Source organism: Trachymyrmex septentrionalis, unplaced genomic scaffold (genome assembly GCF_001594115.1).
Source record: "Trachymyrmex septentrionalis isolate Tsep2-gDNA-1 unplaced genomic scaffold, Tsep1.0 scaffold83, whole genome shotgun sequence".
NCBI lineage: Eukaryota > Metazoa > Arthropoda > Insecta > Hymenoptera > Formicidae > Trachymyrmex > Trachymyrmex septentrionalis.
Genome location: NW_017306018.1, coordinates 1420865 through 1441903, shown reverse-complemented (window position 1 = coordinate 1441903; position 21039 = coordinate 1420865). Strand labels below are relative to the sequence as shown.

General features: G+C 36.4%; 1 protein-coding gene across 2 annotated transcripts in view; it reads right to left on the bottom strand.

Annotated features, from left to right (window-relative positions):
* LOC108755112 (heterogeneous nuclear ribonucleoprotein L) overlaps positions 1-21039 on the bottom strand; it is a 162400-nt gene that overhangs the window by 36314 nt on the left and 105047 nt on the right. For both annotated transcript variants that reach the window (XM_018497930.1, XM_018497931.1), the window contains exon 6: positions 11766-11829. In XM_018497930.1, coding sequence (XP_018353432.1) covers positions 11766-11829 — 64 coding nt within the window. The remainder of the gene's footprint in view (positions 1-11765; positions 11830-21039) is intronic.

Here is a 21039-nt window from a genome sequence, read left to right as displayed (position 1 = left end):
AGTTTAGAATTTCTTGCGTCAGGATACCGACCAGATTTTGACGGCGAACAGCTACGAATGACAGCAAGAACTTTCGATCGGCACTCGCAAGCCGAATGCAGCCGTTGTACGTTTGATCGCGGATGCAACAATACGAATATATTGAAAAAGTTATAAGCTACCCTTTCCGAAGCAGAAATGTATCGCTAAAGTTAATCTTGGGGGAGATAAAAATCTTGGACAAAATCGTAATGAAGCGAGATTTAAATAACATTAATTTTATGAATATATTATAAAAAATGTAATATCTAATTTATAACAGGGGGAGTTTTTTTTTAATCTTTACTAAGAGCAAAATTAGGGTTACTTGTTAACTGCTAGATACTATTGTAATTATATTATACTTAGTTGTTCTATTTATATATTTTAATCAATATGTACTGTTAGCGAAAGCAATCACGAAATGGTTTGCACGCACTTTTTAGATAAATATAACGTGACGTGTACACGGTTTAAATAAATATAATCTGAATTTCAGGGATTTTGTAATAATCAGAAAAGAAATAAAGCCTTTTTACTGTACGCGGGCTGCTTTTAACCTTTACCGTAAAAAAAAACATGAATATTCTTGTATGCGTGTTTTGCTTATAACTTTTATCGTATAAAACATGAATATTTTTTTTTAGCTTTTGAAGTACTAATAATTTCGAGACGTGAAGAAATCAAATTCCAGTGATTTAAAGCAAGATGTAAAGATTTAGTAGTGGAAGTGTGAGTGACGGAAGTACATAATACGCTTTGAGAGTGACAAGCTCAGAATAGGATTTGGACTGTCACAGTGTCATTCGCGATCACCTTTTATTTTGCCACCTCGTTCGAATCTTGTCCCTTTTATCTTCCCTTTGCGAAAAGCAACTAAAGAATCTGACTGACTGGACAGTCTGACGGAGATGTACCGTGACGTCTGCCGAACAAGCAACAAATTCAAACTCGAATGGGAGGTGTTAGTACGCGTCTAAACTTTCAGCCGGACTCGTTAGTCACTCTCTCGTTCGGTCGCCGATCTTGATCGGAATCAGGAACTCCTCGACGATTTGTCTTACCATAACACGCTGTGCCTTCCTCATTCCGCGCCGAATAGAGTAGAGTATATATTTAGTTTACTTTAATCTATAACATTGTGTGTGTGTGTGTATGTGTGTGTGTGTGTGTTGTGTTGACAGGGCACCGGCAGTTAATTTCCTCGGTACAGAGATACCAAAAACTACTTTTGTACATACCTCAACGGCAACTTCTCTATCTCATCCTTTGTAGATTCACGCTTACTTTATTAAATTACCGCGGAAAAGTATTTTAGGTGGAATTAGAAGAGAAATTAAAGCGTACACACGGTACACCAGCTAATTTTATCTCTGTATATAATAGAGAATTAGAAATTGAGAACAATTCGATTCATCTAAAATTGTAACACTGACTTCTAGACTTCTAGACACTTTCTAGATAATATATGAACACAAAGCATAATACAATACGATGTATCTAGTGCAATCCTAGCAGCGTCATGAAACAAAGTAGCACCTTTATTAATTCGATAACTTTCTATCGTCTTCGCGTCATTAACTCTTTAATTTATTTCAAACGATTGCATTCTGATGCGTATAATTTTGAGGAATAAAATAAAGAAAAATAAGTAGCAATTATTAGCTTGTTTATGTAAAAATTAGACAAAATCGAATCAATATGAACTTTTCGAGAAAGAGATCCTATTAAAATCGAAATCTAGTATCAATGGAAAAAAAAAAATACGAATGTATAGATTCAAACGAGTATATAGGTGTGACTCGTAGACTCATATTGACCCTTGAATTTGCAAATAGATAAAAAAAAGTTCGTTGTGTTCATCGCGAGCACCCGGACGGGGTAGCCGCGACTGATTGGGCAGGACGCTGCTGTAAATTTGTCGTGAAGTCGCAGTGCACTACCCCGGGAATTCTAATTCGAAGTGACGGTGTCTTTTATTGGAAGGCCAACGCTCGTACGGAAATACCAGTCTCATTGTGCGCACGCGACGCCACGACCTGCTTCATCTTGGACAAATGGATCGCCGTCAGCGTTCGCGATGCGCTCAGGATCGAAGCGGGAATGAGATCAGATCCGGGGTCGACAACCCGTCGATCGTTGACACGACGCGTCTCCAGTTGATCTCGTTACATTAGATCCGAGAAGAGCGAACTACAAAAATTGACTTGCTGTCGTAAATTGCTAAGCATAAAAAAAGAATTGACCGAGACAGAAGAATGATTGCCAGACAACTCGCTGGCAAGTTGAAAGATTAATTTTTTTCCTCGTCTTTTTTTCCCACTATAAAGTGTCTACTATTGATTTATTTTTCCCTTTACACGTAATGAAGCGTTTTTTACATGGTTACTAGACCTTTCGTCTCTAAATTGTTCAGAAATGATCGTTGATTTTATAATGAAGCGATAAGTGACGAAACTGAATCAATCGTGAAATATAGATTTGTCAGATAATCAGATGTGACTTGCTCAGAAACGTAGTGTAGTTTTTGATCAGAAGGCATAACTAGCTGAGCTTTGAACACGATTATTTTCGACGTAATAGCTAGCAACGTTTGCTTTCAAAGCAAATAAGCTCCTCGTCTTACTCACCGTTCAGTAAAACGGTGCTGTCGCTCCTATAGCCGAAGGGTTTATTTTCCTTAAGCGTTCATAGTAATCATAGAGCATAATGACTTTCGCCAAGCTATCGTGACGATGATTTATTTCAGTTGTCGCGAGGTTAGTACTCGCAGCAATTATAGCACGGAGCGTTTACGGAGATATTAATTCTGTCATGTTTAATTTCAAGCTAGTCATTTAATTAACGCGGTGGAATTCGTTACAAAATACGTGAAATAAAGAGAGTGGGACCTAAAATTTTCCAACGTGAAATCGCACAAGTTATATTATTTAGCAAACTGCATTATTTATCTGGATATATTTTCCCCTTTATATATAATAATATTCATAATAAGATTCATAATAAATAACTTCAAAATGTAGTCATTAAAATTCAACAAGAGAGCAATGTGTACTTATGTGTACTGTATAAAATTTTCAATAAGTATTTAATCTCGGTAAAGAATCGTTGGTAACACAAAGCTTGATGCATAACAAATTATTTGAACAATTTGTAGAATCACCATTTTGATAATGATATTAAATTAATGTTATTGTCTTCGTAAATGTATATCAGTTCTCTAAAGATGATATTGAAATATTTATGAAATAGGACCCGATAAATTATACCGCTTTTGTGCGCAATTTAATAAGCAATTAAATTATCTCAGCAGATCTAAACTAGTTTTCTGGCTTTGAAACTGTTAGCGGGTTCAAAGCTAATGAATTTGCTAGTTTATTCAGCACTTACAGTCGCAAAATTGGATCTATCGTAAGTGAAATTAATTAAGACTTCCTGCGCACAAATGTGAGTAATGTTCATAAATGTAAACTTTCTAAAAAATTAAAATTTTCAAAAGAAGTGAGTTATTAAATTAATTAGACTGTTATCTTAGCACATTAGTTCTAGCTTTAAAACTCTTTAAATTAACTTAATTCGATAATTTGTTCAGCATTTACAGTCGCAGCATTGTATCTATCGTGAGTGAAATTTATTAGATTTCGTATTGAAGCGGGTATATATATATATATATGCCATAACTTCTCCCAACACGAAATCGCTTGTGCAATTCGAGAAATGATAAGTGGCAGCATATGCGATCTCTTGAGCGATCGCTTAATATCGTGTCGTGCTTAAACGATCCCCGAAGTGAATGTCGACCGGCAGCATTCAATGTCTTTCGCAGAAGGAGATTCTACAGCCTCGACGACACTTTGCTCGTTAACGAGTATGTTCGTCTCTCATGAGCATCAACGAACTCATAAATCTTCAACGGAGTGCATACTGATGTGCATACTGATGCTCTGCGTTTGTGACTTGTGCGCGCTTCGCGATACAGGTATTTCGTGCCCTGATACTCGGCGCGTTTCAAGAGGCGCGGACAATTCATAACGCGTATGCCGCATATCTCGTTGCACTCCGATACGTCGCGATTGCGATGAGATCAACGTACCGTTTCGTCGGCTCGAGCGGCGATTGACCCTCTTGCTCTCGACATTCCTGATCGCGGACCATACTCCTTCCTCACATGCAATAAGGAAACGTACAGCTTTGCAACAGCGGTACTCATCCCGTTTCCATTCGTCTTTAACAGTTCGTCACAGAATCCATAACTTTTTCCCCTGATTTTCCGACGAAATTTCACGATTTCTCTCTGTTGCTTTCAATAATGTTTTTTAATTTTTTTTTTTTCCGTCCTGATTTGAAAATCGTCAAATATTTTGTTGAGGACACTGCTTGCATTTAATTGCTAAGTTGGTGGTATTGCAAAACTACGTAAATATGATGTACGCGTATTAAAGTTTTTTTAAAGCCAAGAATTTTTATTTCCCAGAAAATTTTGCAAAGTTCTCTAACTTTTACCTGATTTTCCTGACCTCTTTCGATATCCCTGACGTTTCTATGATTTCTAGTTTTGTGACAACATTCTAACAAAACAATCTCAAGCCCGAATGATCAAGATTTTTTTATTAAATTATTATAAACATTCTGTCAAGACGTCACTGATGCTCTGGAAGATCTTTTTCGTACAAATCTTATAAGAAAGAACTCCGTACTAATTATATTAAGTTTAGATGAAATGAGTTAGTTTTCACATATAATGTAGCTTATGATATGTGGTGAATAGTTTTCATTATTGCTTTCAATTGTGAAAATTTGTAAAGGTATTTTAAATTTTTTCTGAACAAGCATTTCAGTTGTGATATTATATATCATGGTCTAATATAATACTACTTTGTACTTTTGCCCTGTTCTTAAAGTATTATTGAAAAATATTGCCATTTATTTCAATATTATGCATCACGCATAAATCGATAACTACTGAGACCGACGTTTCACTTTACAATTGGATGTTGTAGAAATCTTTCTTCAGAGGTATCGAAAAGATTCTGGAATAGCATTAAACTCGCGATAACACCAAGCCTTTAGATTTTTCGCGCCATTTGTCCCGGACACTTGCTTCCGTTCCGTTAGTGAGAAATCGCTGAATTGGAGTTTAAAGTTTTATGCAAAGGATCAATCCATTTCGTCTTGTCTCTATTTCACCACGCTTCACAAAGTTGAGTTTATTCCGGTTCCGTTCTCCGATTGAGGGCAACTCGCATTCGCACAGCCTCGTCACAAACTTAAATCTCTCCACCGGCAAAAGATTTATACTTGGATGCGATGGATACGACTACATCGGCTTTCTTGCCTCGAGCACGGGATATTTTGGTTCTCTTTTTACTGACAACCCCAGCAAGATCCATTTGTAATTTATTTTTTTTTTGTATTACGGATTTTTATGTGAGAAAATAATATTTAATACTTGTATGTTAGTCTTCTGATTAAGCAAAGTTGCGGAAGCTGAATAATTGTACTAAAAAAGTTAGTTACTAAAATATTAGAATTTTAATGCAAAGTATGTAACGTATTAGTATATATAAAATCTTAGTAATAAAACTAAAAGATTATATAGAACTTAGCAATGATTATAAACTGTAATAATTTAGTTCTCAAGAAATTCTATTTTAATTACGCTTTATCTCGGAAACAATATTTATTAGATTTACTATCTGCCAAAATTCGTCCAATGATACGGAATGGTATATATGTCGCAATACCGTTGCATCAGAAACAATTAGCGTGAAAGTTTGTTAATTTGGAGGCTGTAATGCGCGAGAAAGCTATTAGTATACAGAAATGTCTGCTAACGTCATCCTGTGTGCAAAGTAATTACTCTGGAAATTTATAGAGTTGGCACAATTTCATAATATAAACTTTATCACGTGTAATATGTGCCCGAAATAATAAATATATAGAAATTTATTCTAGTTGTAATAAGCAAGTCCGCAGCTCCACGAGTATTGGTGCCAGCTTTGTTGAAATTAATCATGTGAAGATGATGATAACATCATGTATTATAATGATTCGTGGTGAATATTTCATCGTCGTTTTTAACGCAATATATAATTGTAGGTATACGTGAATATAATATTTTAATGTGTATATAACATTTTACATATTATTTTCATATAATATGTCATATAATATTTTGTCAAGAGACAAAAAACTCAATTCAATAGGTTTGCACTCCTTCCGATATGTCTAAATTATTATTGGCGCATTTCAAGACAAAATACTTTTAATTGCGACAAGGAGAATTCAGTCATCACGAAAATGTCGATAAGTAACGTAATTCAATTTTTCTTCTCTTCGACAACTACGAGAGAAGAAAAGAACTTTCGTTCGAACAAAGTCACACGAAAAAAAAAAAAAAAAGAAAAAAGAAAAAAGAAAGTAACATGAACCACTTTATAGATACAGTAAACGAGATGCATTAAAAAGTTCGTAAATTTCTTATGAATGAATGCATTAGGATGACAAAGCAAGACGTTCTCCGTCAAGCGCAGATGCTTCTCAGCAAGTAGTATATACCTTCATTTGCGTGCTTGTAACTTTCTGAGAAAAGAGAGGAGGCACACGTGACTCTCTTGCGAATCTGTCTCAGAGTTCAAGTTAAAAAGGTAAGATTTATTCAACGAGCGAGGATTTCGAAAATATAAGTATATGCATCCATTAAAGTAAGCCTATTAGACTCGCTTGCTCAGGATTCCCGGTTTTTATTTTTTCTCATTTCCTCTCATTTCTCCGTTAAACGTTGAAGTTACAATCCTCGTGATAAAAGCGAAATGGAGCCTCACCCGATGCTCGTGTTACAACGTAACTCGTTTATTTGATCATGCTGCCTCAGATAGGTGCCTCGCGCGCCGGGTATAATAAAATCACATCGGCCTGCCCACTTTCTCGAAACAAACTTGGCTTTGTTCGCCGTCGTCGACGTTGACGCGACATCCTTTGTGCGCGACATTTATACACGTGGAGAAACGGGGAAACGAACGGCGGAGCCAATGGCGGGTTTGTCGAGGACGGTCTGCCGTCGTCGTCACCGTTGCCAAATCGGAATACCGGATCGGCGGTGACAGAAAATTGAGGGTAACGCGATCGGGGAGGGGGATTAATCGCGTCCGGCCGAACGTTATTTCTGCAAGTGTAATTGAACGGACAGAGGCAGCGGATTAATCGCGGATCTTAATCGCCCGGAGATTCGCAAGGATGGAGGCGCGCCGTTTGTTGCACAATGCTACTCTCTCACGTACAGTATGATTAAAATACAAAAGTGAAGCAAGCCGGGTTTATTTTCGGTTTCGGTTGACGTTTACGGCAACGTGATCGTGCTCGTTGCTCCACTCGTTTTATTGGGAGCTAACAGTTTAAGCGACTACGACGGTATCTGTACTACGCCGATAAGAACACGGCATTGCTCTTTCACCCATTTACACGCTTCGTTTAGCTGAAGCTGAAGTTCAAGTTCTGAACACCTATCTAAGCGCCTATCTACTGCCTATTTTAAAACACGTAACAAATAGCTTATGTTCTTATTGATGACCGGTTTAAATTGATCACCCTTCACGATTTGATTTACGCCACTTTCACGGTAAGCGGCTCGAGCCGGCAATGGCGTTCGGATCGATACGCGATGCCCACTATCTCGAATGTGCAAAAACGGCGCGGCGGTTTCTCCTTCGCGGAAATGCAGGTTGCGGTTGAAACCGCGCCGATATCGCCTCTAGACCTAATGAAACTTTCATCCGCGAGACGCGGATGCAAGGATCGAAAGGTTAGAAGTACAGCGATCGACCTGACCTATCTCCGATGCAATTAGTTCGGCAGACGGGTTTGTCGACGCGAATCCCGGAGGGGATTTCGTAATCGAGTTCCTTCCAGGGATAACAAGACAGCCACTATCCAGGAATTGATAGAATTCTATCAATATAGTACCGATATTATTTTATTTAGTCGCGCGGATGGATATATTGCGTTTGTTTCAGCTTTTGTACGTTTTGCGGTCTGAATTTTGCAAATTTCTAAAACCTGATAATACAATAACAGTGCCAATAGTGTAACTGGAAAAATTATAACTTTTCGATAAAAAATATTTAAAGTGAAATTTAATTAATTTTACACAATAGCGAATTAAAAAAAGCGTATATATATTATATATATATATATATATATTCTCCAATTGTCTTACATAACATTACGTGCACAAAAGTAATTCAACTTGGGAAATTGGATCATCAAATCTAAAGTATAATTTTGGATCAAATTAAAAAAAAAAAAAAACCATGTTTGAAAAAATAACCTAAGTCAACGATATTTCAGTATCGAATTAAATAACTTTCCTAATACCTTTTTCTTTTAAATAATAATTCTAAATGTACTCATAACTTATTCCTAACTTTAATTTGATTTTAAATGAAAATGACAACCCGGAAGATGAATCCCATGAGAAAGAACGACAGCGAAGGGCGTGGCCTATATAATGAAGATACTTGTATCTTATAGGACAAGTTCTTAGCGAGCGAATTTCATTCGTTACGTCCGAAAAGGGCGTCAATCAGTGCGGAAATCCATCTCTAAGGGCTCAGAGATTTCGTGCAGTCGAAAGGCTACGCCGTCGATGATGTCTGCTGGTGACAGAACGTCAAGCCCGTGTCGTAATTGGGGCGAATTCCTCGAGTGCCCTGCTCGATTGTCGTTTCGGCTGAAATTCTGCTTGTAAGGTTTGTACCTGGCACGCGATATTCCGGCAATTGCTTTACGCTAATTACAGCAATACGAGGAGTCTTACACGTGCGTTTACACGTTAGCTAGCTTTTGAATTCGGACGAGTAATTTTCTTCGCGTGTTTCAGGACGTTACTACTATCAAGTTATAACTGCATTACTCTGAACTTAACACTGAACACTTGCAATATATAGGCTGGTTCTTATATTTAAGATCGTCTTAAGATCGTCATAAACCTAACACATAGACTCGTATCTTAAGATATTACTTAGGACAATCTTGAAATAAACACGAGCTGTGAATACAATCTAAATGATAACAGCGTGACTCAAACCTCTTATCTTTATAAAGATAAAAAAAAATGAGATTATTAATTCAAACAGGAATTATACTTAAAGTGCGCATGTGAGTAGCTTCATTTCGTTAGACAGACTAAGAGAATTTTCTTTTTTTATTAATTACAAATATATAAAATTAACAATTATTCAAATATTGTTTCAATGTCTATTATGACAACAATACTCAAATATTCAATGCGTTTTTTCTTTAAGAAAGGATTAATATGTATTATTACAATACCGAAAATTAAGGTCACTCTTCTGTTAATCTCGTTTCCAGCTGTAAGTCAATTTCAGTGGGGAGGATTTTTCATTTTTCCGGGGTGTCTACTTGTGGAAATGAACTATCCATCTAAATTGTCTTTTGTATAATTGCAATTTGACGCTCCAATTCGCGCGAGGAAACAACCGCAGCACCTCGACGCGAAGGGCAATTATCTCGAAAACGGAGCTAATAGTTCGAGGCGAGGATCGCCACGTGGCGTTGGTAATCTTCATTAAGCCGTGGTAGAAAGAAACGCGGTAATTAATGTCGTAAGATAACTCGAAATAATATACGCGTCATAACCAAGCGGCGTTGAGCTGCTAAACGGTTACACTTTTGCAATGCGAAGGCCGCAACTCTGCTCTCGAGCGTTCGCGCCCTCGGGCGAGCGATTTAATCGTTGGTCAGTGAACCGTGATTCGCAAGAATAATTTGTAAGCGCGGGTTCCCAACTTCATTTTGCCTTTTGTTACATACTTTTTCGCAAGGCCGTCTGTTATTGAGATGGGGACGGGGAGGGGGAGAGAATATATAGGATTAACTTTATACAGGCTTTATACAATAAGCCTAATGGCTTATTTAGCTTAGGCTTTAAGCCGTAAGAAATTGACCAATCACAGTCGAATGTGAGAAGAATAATCAACATAAGATTGGTTCGATTTCTTACGGCTTAAAATTTAGGTAATGGCTTATTGCAGGAAGCCTGTTACGGATAATAAGGTGGATAACAAGGTGGATATAAATAATGCAAAACGAGCCAGACTATCACGTTAGCTGTGAAAAGCGTTAAATGTCAAAGTAAGATATAATTACTTCGCTACAAATGCATTTTGCATTTTATTCAGAGTAATATATATTAACGCATTCCGCATACGAAGTTGTAATTCGAGAAATGTGTTGCCAGCCGGGTTGATATTCGCGACGGTGCGTCGCTGTTTTGCCGCGTAAAATTCATTCAATACCCTTGTAACGAGATGTATTTTGAATATGGATTTATTACGATGCATTTGCATATAATTTGCCGCTTCGGAATATTTATACGTTTCGTCGGGTGGTCCAAATTATCACGCACTTCCATATTTCCTGCTCTCTCTCGTCGCCTCGTATTCCAGAGTGAATAGATATCTATTCGGATTCTGTGATATGTGAATGTCCGCGACGAATTCATGCGTATGACGGTCGAGCGATTTTTAAGCTCGAGGATCGTTCCCATCGCATTGTCGCGGCATTTTCGGATTGGTCTCTCATTTCAAAAACCGGATTGCAATGGATTCTCAAACGTGTTTTGCAAGCTTTTTTTTTGTAACCATCATTTTTCACGTAGATATATATAGAAAGTTGTTTAACATTTAATATTTATAAAAAATGTTTAAAAAAGTGACAGAAAGGTCAAACGAAAACGAACAATTGCTAGATTAAAAAAGATTGAAACTAATTTAAAACGTCAAGAAAGGATTAAAACTAGTAATTAAGTAATATAAAAATTTTAAATTTACAAAAAAAAAAAAAAGAAACGTTATCTATAATCATTAAAATGTTCAATGAACGATAGAAATGCAGACTCGCTTAATTTTCTCTTTAGGTAAATAAAATATTCGAAAGAAAAAATATTTTCTTCGAAGCTTGTGCGAGCAAAGCCGGCAGGCGAAGCCTTTTTGCGTCTAGATACTGTTTGATCCAATTAAGCTTTCCCCATTATGTGCAACAAGGCACAGAAGCGGCACAAATGATGAACTAAAAAAAGGGGAGAAATCGCAACACGATCGGCGTAGGGAACGATCCTCCGTGCGTTTCGCACGTACGTAATGGCCGCCGCTAATTAAATCGGATTCTGCAGGAAGAAATCAGTTGGACACCACTCCTCTCTGGAGAATGCGATAAAATTGACGACTTGTATGCAAGAATCGAGCAAGCTTATCTTTGTCAATAATTTTATTATATTCGATAAATGCAGTTTAACGTTTATTGCAAAAATCTAGTACTCCCAAAGTTAAATCGTACTTGCATAAAGTTTTATAAAAATTTGATCAATCACTAGATATATGTCGTTTCTATTAAGCAACACGTCATGAACACAGCTGAATTAAATTTCCTTCAGAAAAATCATATTTTAAATATGTTAATGATGTACATAAAATTGAGATTTGAAAAACATTTGATGATTAAAAATTTAAACATTTCGGATTACGTTGGCTGATACTAAAAAATATTAGTGACGTTTCAAAAAAAGCAGACTTGTTCGATTCTGCACTTTCATGCTGTCGATTGCTGAAACGCATGTCAAGAGACGCGAGGGGAGTGATGTGTTGTGAAGTTACACGTACATAACACCAATAAAAGGAAATAAAAAAAGAACTAAGGGAGATGAAAGAGAAAAGGAGAGATAGACTCACCCAGTGTAGGCGTTGTGTAGTCCCAGCTTTCGGCGTCGTTCTTGTAGACGTTGAGCTTTGTCGGCTGAAAAAATAACAAACAATGATATATTTATGTAAATACCGCTTCAAATATTGCAGAGAATTGACGTGTAAATTGGTTTTTTTTTTCGCACAGAGAAAAAAATGTACTTTGATTGGAAACTTGTGAATGTGAAAAATAGAAGAATTGGAGATAAAAAGTAAATTAAATACTGTTACCTAATTCCATTTTAGTTACATGTTACATGGAGATGGAATTTCTTTTCAAAAGTTTCAATCACAGTCAATTAATCGATGAAATTTTTACTTGCAAACAATGTCCTGTCACAAAAAGCTACACATAGGTGGGCGCATAATGTTGTTATTGAGAGTTTCGTATCGAGTTTCCACTGAATGAGGAATAGCAAGTTATCCATAACTCAATATCGCAATTTTCGAAGGTACCGTGTATAGCGTATCACATCCTTCGATTACAGCAACGAATAATCCGTGCTTGTTCTCAGTCGCCTAATGAATACTTTGGTGAATCTCTCGGGCACGCAAGACTAATTCGATTAGCTTAAGCGACGCGAATCCCCAGGTGTTAAATAGAGCAGCTCTCTTCCTCCGCTGAACCTCCAATAATTTGCCGTGAAATTCGCAGCTCTCTCTCTCTCTCTCTCTCAAAACTATATAAGTACGAACGATCGATCGTTTTGTCAGGATCGTTCTTCTCTTGTCGTCGGAAAAATTCGCTCTATCTTCGAGAGTGTATCGTAATATATCTGCAGTATATGCATCCGCGCGATTACGCGAGAGCGCTTCCAGGGCGCTTTCCACGGCCGTAAAAACGTCACGTTTCGGGCTGAATAACCGCTCCGGTATATCTCGTCTACTGTGATAATAATTCCGCGAGTAAAACCCAGCAGGGAAAGTAAAGCGGCGTAGACAGGAGATACAGCCATCCAGCTTAGCCACCGGTTTACCAACCGCGCCGAGCACGCGGAAAAAGTTAACGGCCCGCCTGCAATAAGTCGTCGCATTCCACCTCGTTTTCAGGCAGGGCTTCGCGCACTTAGGACAAGCTTTACAATTACATTTTTTGCCATTATAACCACCGTATAAAGTTACACGGTGACTTCGAATGATAACTTTCGAGCGTTACCTCGAGAAAGGCTTTGTAGGTCACGTCGAGGAAATATATCTTTGTCTCTCCATGCTCGGTAAATTTGTTTTCTTATTTCTAACCGCGTCTATAGCGTCCATCAATTTTTCTCGCAGATATTCCGATTTTCATAGATAAAACGCACAGAATGGATAAAAATAATTTCTAGAAGACACACTTAATTTGACGCAACAAAGACCGAAAGAAAGTATAATGAGATTAATTTTAATGGAAACATTTGCTCTAAGAAAATATAATCTGAAATATATCGCTTTAAAAGATTGTATCGAGATAACGTCTTTTCGTTGCAAAAATATTAAATATAATTTAATGGTGTCTTGTTTTATTTCAATATTTTTAAACTCATCTGTCTCCTTTTTAAAAATTTGAGACAACTTAGAGGAGTTGGTGCCAAGGTAAGGAAAAACAGGAGAAACTGTCGAACGTGGTCCGACAGTTTATTCGTTTTGCGGTGGTCGAGAAGCTTACAAAGATTCACTATGAAAAACCAAGAAGAGGAAACCAGATGACGTCGTCTTTATGCATTCGGTCGCGAGAATGAAGCGTGATTCTGTTCGAGATAATCACATTCATAAGAGCTAAATGTACGAACACATATTCGTTCATCGCGCGGAATGCGTGCTAACATTTGTTCTCAAGCCCGCTGTCCGAGAGATGTTAAATAAATACTGCATTTTTGTCGTAGCTTATTTTCATCAAAAGAGATGAAAACTTAGAGATGAAAAACGGGGACGAGACCTCGGCAAAAATCGCTCTTTTTTAATAATTTTCAAGAAAAAAAAAATTACCCGGATTATTTTTAAATTTCACGAATATTTTTCTTTAATAAACACTCAGTTATATATTTTTATCTATATTGATCCTCTTTTTGCAATTAAAAACAATTTTTGCACATACCTTTACATTTTTAATAACAATAATTCATACTCAAAAAACTTACTATTTCAATCCATGAGTTCATCATATCGTTCAAAATTTTGACATTTAAATTTATTTACGCAAAAAATTATATTATCTTTCTCTCGTTTCTCATTTTCAAATATAATTCTTTAATTAAATATTTCTTCATTTAGAATAAAAGTTACTTTCATTGTATGCAGCAGAAAATATCCTTGTTTTTCCCATTGTGGAAGGTTCTATTTCCGTAAAATCGATCGACTCATTGCACGTGCAATTTCTGGGCAATCTTGCCGCAATTTACAGAGAGTTACACATGCACTCCGCTCATTTTTGTCAGAGTAGCTCGTACCTATATATAGTACGCGACAAATTTCTTTCAGAAATACTAATAATTTTTCACGTAACTGTACGTGCAATTGGTATTGCATCATTAATACTGTAGTTGCTGATTTTTTCGAAGGGTAAACGTATACATAAATTAACTTCGACGAAATTATTCTGTACATAACGGAGATATTCGGTATTTTCGAAACTCTCTTCATCCGACGTTGAAATTTTCAAAAGCTTAGATTGCTAACCTACGGTGTTGAAGTTGCTTTGAAGTCGCCATGAGAATTATTCAACAGGATACAACCTTGATGTAGCTGCTGCTACACCCCTATATTTCGGGCTTAATCATTTTCCCCCGTGTGCTTGCGATGCAGAAGTCTGACCTGCATCCTACCGCGGCCGGAAGAGCGAAATTAGTTCCTCTTTATTGCGCCGAGGTGAGGTAATGCCGTTTACTTCGCCTCGGTGTTAGCTGCCCCGGCATTAATCCACGTAGAAAGTAACTTTGTATCACTCTCGTAGCCTCGCTTGTAAGTAGTTGCGAGAAATTGTCTATGCAACAGCGCGGAACGTCACACTTTTGTGAAAAAGCTTATATATGCAAAATCATTCTATGATCGGCAATAAACGTCGGGCATATTTTTATCACTTGAATTTTTTAGAAAGGATCACCGTTACTTTGATATGTTTATATACTTTATACTGAGTGTATCTTTACACTAGAGTTTTTTTTTATGCTAATAAAAAATATCTTTATAAAAATGTTCTTGAAGAGAATTTAAATTTAATTTTTTTTTTTTCATCCTTTCGGGCTACTTAAACCTACAGACGCATATCCTTTGCGTTCTCTCACTCGCGGCATTCATAATTCAGAAGAGGAACTGAACTCTTTTCTGGCGGATATGCAGTAGCAAATGGAGCAGACTTTTGCGTGCCGCAATTGCAGCACGACCGGGAAAATTATTAAAGCCGGAAGATAAGGCGGTGCTATGTAGCGGCGTAGTTGAATAATTCAAGCGACTCGAAAACGCTAATTTCGCCGGCGGGAAAGAGGAGAGACGTTCACCCCGTCGGAGCACCTCATTTCATCCGACGACGACGAGCCTCTTCTTATTGGATTTAAGACGTTGAGTTAAGCATTGAGAACTGCGGGTGGATTCCGCTGGCGCATTATATAGTGCAGCCAGAGCCGATTTAGAATCGATGCTTTATGATGCGCCGCGAGGTATAATTATCTCTCAGTTCCATTTTATCTCAATTAATTCATCACAATGAAAATAATAATAGCTGCGAGTATAATGATAACGTTATATAGATGCCAGAGTGTACCGAAATATATGTAAGGAGATATATTAATGCGATCGTATTTATGTGGAATTATTTCTAAAGTTCGAAAGGCTAGCTAACGAATTATATTTGGCTCCATACCTCACAAAAGTTTCATAGAACCTCAATAGCACTTGGAGTCGAAGAAACGTAAACTTGCAATTGGTTGTAGATTGCGGCGACGCGAAAAAGCTTTTTCAATTCACGTAGAATATCGTCTCGCGAGTTTATACAGACTGTCGTGTAGCGGAGTTATTTAGTTGGCCTACATAGAGTATTCCACAGGGTTTCGTTCGATCTTAATCTCGATGATAGTTTAGTTAATCAATACTTGTCGACATAACACATTGGAGCGCCAACAACTTCGCAAACTGAGCGTGCAATTTATTATGCGTTTTTTAAGCAAATTTTACCGTTTTTTCTTCGAAGTTATCACTTCTGAAAGATTTAATGGATCCTTGAAAAAAATTGCAGCGTGATCGCATTTTTGAAATTTGTACTGAAAAAAGTCCAGAATAATCTGTATGTATAACTTATTTTGGTAAACTGTGAGATATGCTATTTAAAAGATTTAAAATTTTAATTCTGCAAACACTCTGAAACATCACGGAAATAACATAACACTGGAACATCATGAGATTGCGCGCGGAAAATATTATACAAGTTAACAGAACAAAAAAATATAGAACTGTATTAAAATTGTAATTTAGTTAAAAAGGAAAGTGAAACAGTCACGTGAGGCTTCCACGATTGTCATGATAAAATTTAAAGTATCGCGTCATCCAGAATTTTTTCACAACGTTTGAGAAGCGTAGTTATACTAGGTCTGTTTTTTTTAATTCCTGTATTAAATTGCATTAAAACTCGCAAAACATTTTTCTCGCTTTCGCCAAATATTAAATACATATCTATCTCACTTTAAGTTCCAAAAGTTACACACTGTATAGTTGAACCACAGAAAACAAATCCTATTGAAAATCCTAGCGAGGGCTCGAATCGAACTTCGTTCTTCCTCTCATAAAACTTCTTTTCGCCTACGATCGTTTGAATAACACATCCCAAAATCTCGGGCAGTTTTCCATGCTGCAATCTATGGAGCATAAATTGGCCGGATTCATACCGCGGAACGGAAAACGCGGAAAGCATGAACCATTGTTTCACACTGAAACGTCGCTCTCGTAACGAGCGAACCGAACTCTTATTGATCCGCGAATCAGACGGTGCGTTACTGATTTATGATCTTCGGTGAGAGCAAAAACGAATCGCTCCGAATCATCCATTCCGTTCCTGTTGTACGTATCATAGTAGCTTTTGATCCGCTTTCAACTTTCCGTTAAAAGATTCTTTTCCCCAAAAAATACCACGCGAATATGTGGGAATAAAAAATTCTCTCAAGGAACTTTTCAAAGTTTTCGCGTGAGAATAATTTCAGAAATAATATCTGATCACCTGATTTTCTGTCGCAAGAATCTGCGTGCGATAAAAAATGATAATTTTTACAAGTATTTTTTTTTTTGCAAATTCATAATGCAAGTAAAAAAGGTTGAAAGCTAAAAATTTATACAGAATTTTGGAAATATCTTGCAGTAGTACACGTTACACACATATTAAATAAAAAAAAAAACAGATAATATTTTGTTTCGTAATTTAATATTTTACACACACTGCAAAAACGGTACTTTAATTATGTGTGTGTGTGTGTGTGTGTGAGAGACATAATGTTTATTTTACTAAAAGAAATCCGTATTTAAATGTAGTAAAATAAAATTTGATTCCTAACAAATAAATCATCTATTTCATTCTTTTTTTTTACAATTAATAGACAAAATAAGATATATTTCACAGAAATGTATATTTCGTCATCACAGTCAAATTTGTTTGTAACCAATAAATATCGAGGAAAACGTCACAAGTACCAACATTCGCTTCTGAATATTTCGACTTTTTTTGGTACACATTGTCGAGTAAACCTGAAAATTTTTACATCGAGCTTTACGTTCTCGCATTTTTCCTGATAGGTAGAATATTGTAAATTGTTCTCTCGCCGCTATCGAAACCTCACGCGCAAAACGTGCATATCGTGAATTACCATGGATATGTGTTTCTTTTTTTATTTTTTTATTTCGCCATAAGCAGCGTGGAACGTGATGACCATTTCGCACGTGCAGAAATGAGAACGCCCGGAGGGGAATTCGTGATATCGTCGAATAAAGGAAGATGATACCATGCGCCAAGTAAGCCGCTCCGCGAAGACTCGCAAGCGTAATCTGCCCACGAGTTTCACAACCGCGCATCGAAGAACATAAAACAAACCCGCACGAGTTGAGAGAGCCGAATGAACGAGTGGGATTTCGTTGGCCGTTCACTGTAGTCATCGTCATAAAACTCCGATAGCTTTTTTCAGTCCTTTACGATCTCTCTTCTTTATCTCTTTTTTGCGTTTCTGCAGAAAAATGCGTTTAACGATGCAACGGATGAAGTAATTAACACCGCGAATAAAGACTCCAATGGTATTAACTTTTTTTTTGTTCCTCGCCCTTGTATATTAGATACTAAACGTAATCTTCCACAGTTCTCCCAGTTCCTGAATTCCGTGTGAATATTAAAAGAATCGCCACTTCTAGGATTCTAGTAAAAACTAATTTAATATACACACGAAAAGGACGGTTTTGCTGAAGTGTCTAGAAATTTAGCCATACAGAAAATAATTTTGTTTGGACCATCAAAATAATTATGTAGGATGTTCATAGTGATTGTTAAAACTTGTTGTACGGTCTATCTTAAGATACAAATGTAATTGTTTTGACGTAACAAAATTATTTTCTGGATCTGGCTAAATTTTTGTGTACATCGAAAGAGCAATTTTGCTGAAGAATCGAAAAATTTAGCTAGTACAGATTTAACAAATAATTTTGATGGACCATCAAAATAATTAGGTAGGACGACAAAATTTCTAGAATATCAAAACATTTTGCAGCATTGCTCACCTTAAGATTCCTGCAAAATTATTTACAGATTTGTATCTAGCCAAATTTGTTCTTTCAACTTTCAGTGTACTTCAACAAAATCGTTCTTCCCTTGCAAATATTATGCAAGTAAAGGATCATCCATATATGAGATGTATAGAATAAATAATGTAGAATAAATAATAGCAACGAAAAAAAGCAGCTAAACCAACGGTCAGCTCCATAAACATCATCCTGATGGACAATGGATATTATTTATTAACCACGAGCACACTTACGATAACGGCCGCGTACATTTGCACGCGATAAAACGTCTGAGCATGTCCATCACTCGAGTCTCGACAGTTTGGCAGGCTTGACGAACAGCGATATATAAAATTCGCCGCCGATATCGCGTACTGATACTACTGTGCTTTTATCTCTCCCCTGTGAGCTGCTTTGATGGAAAAAGCCAGGAAAAAGGAGGAAGAAAGAAAAAGCAATTGGAAACATACGAGCCCCTTTTGTCCCGCGGACAAACTTTTCCGCGACGAGTGTTCTCCTTTTTTCTACATACCAGCGCAACGTTATCGATGTCAAAGGTTTTACTTCCGGTAAAAAAATAATAAATTGCCGGAACGAAATCAGTGCAACATCGATGTGCATTTAAAACATACAAAACTCAAAATATCATATTATAAAAAATATTTATAAGTAAGAGAATTCGCGTTAATCTTTACTCTGCATTAATAAATTTTAGCGTACCTGCTTTTTTTTATAGGTATAATAGAGTTATAGGTACATTAGAGATAAAATATATTGTTTTCGCGAACGACATATATACGATCGTCATAGATTTTAAACGTGTAATTGATTTAAACAATAATTATAACGTAGCCTCTCGTAATTGTCACTCGCATGCACAGGGCTGTTGCTTCGAACTCTATTTCTGATTCGAAGTCGTAAATGTGGTCACGCGTCACATATTTCTCGTAGCATGCAATTTAACGTCTAATTTCGGTTGTCAGCAAGCGAAAGTCCGGCGGGACACGCGAAAAAGAAATTTATGCCTGTTATTCACGCCTCAAGTACCTGTGACGCCCGCATAAGTCGTATCGACTTACTGACTATTTCAGTATTCGTCCTAGCCTGAACACTGAATCCCAATCGATTCTCGAACTGTCAATCTGTTAAAACAAACTTTGAAGTTAAATAAAGAATAAAATCCTGTCGTTTATATATCCCTGAAGCTAAATTCACTAAAAGTCATTCTCGTTTTCGACTGAAAATGATATTCCGCTTTTGACCTGAGAGCCATTCGGTATTTTGACGTTTCTTCTCTTAAAGAACGAGCGATTTTCGTATAGTGAAAAAATATATTAAATTTTAACAAATCATTTGTTTATGTAGTGCTAACTATTTACTAAACATATATTTATTTGGTACAAAAACCATTGATTTACACTGTAAAAAATAAAATGTCAATTTTAATTTAAAGATGTAATAATGGACTTTTTGGAGTATACAAAAATCTGAAAATTAACACAAAAATGTTAATTTTAGCATACCTCAGAAAGTTTATTATACGTCTTTAACTTAGAATTAACATTTTATTTTTTACAGTGTAAATCAATGATTTTTGTATCAGTGTAAAAACTATCAGTTTTTTCAATGAGTAAATATTTTATTAAAATTTAGAATTTTTTTTTAGTATACGGGTAAAAATTTATTACTATTTATCACTAAGATTTACTAATTAACACTAATGCTTCCGTTTGAAGCATTCCACTTAAAGTGTGTATTTATTCGTCTTTTAGTACCTCAAATATAAGTCTCTAAATACACAATAAATGAAATTAAATTAAAAATTAAAGCTTATCTTCGTTCGAACGACAAAAACGTGATGCGCTTTTGTGAAAACGACGCGAGACAAAAATCATTTTCGCAATTTTAAGACGTAATCTTCCGCCAACGCTTGAAAATCACCCAGTCGCGTTGTCACTCCTGTCGAATTTGTCATGCTTGCGGCCAATTTTCGCCATCGGCCAACGCTCGCGTTGCACTTTTGAGAAATATGTGGTGATTCAGACTCACATCAACTATGATTCAACGGCGTATATCCGCGAAAATTAAGTCGCCCACGTGGTAACGCGCGCGCGACTCTGAAATCTGTCGAAATCGCAGCCAGATTTATTTCAACGCCGTTCTTTCCGTTGTCGTCAATCATTCTTATCATATATAGTCAATGAACGAAATGGTCGGATATATGAATAAAGATAAGCTACTTTCATAACGCGTGATAAAATAATTTCAATTAATACGAATTTGGATCGATGAGAATAAATCTAATTAAATAAGAGAAATCTTACGTTGAGAAAACAACTATTTGGTATTACCATAAAAGAATGATTCAAGTGACTATATAATTATAATTATTTCAACCACTCATACGGTTATAATAACTACAATTATAGTCATTTTCGGTTGCCAACTGTATATATTGGTTGATAGAACTATATATATAGTTATTATTGCTAATACTACAGTAGTTACAGGTATAATAATAATTATAGTAATATGTAGTTAC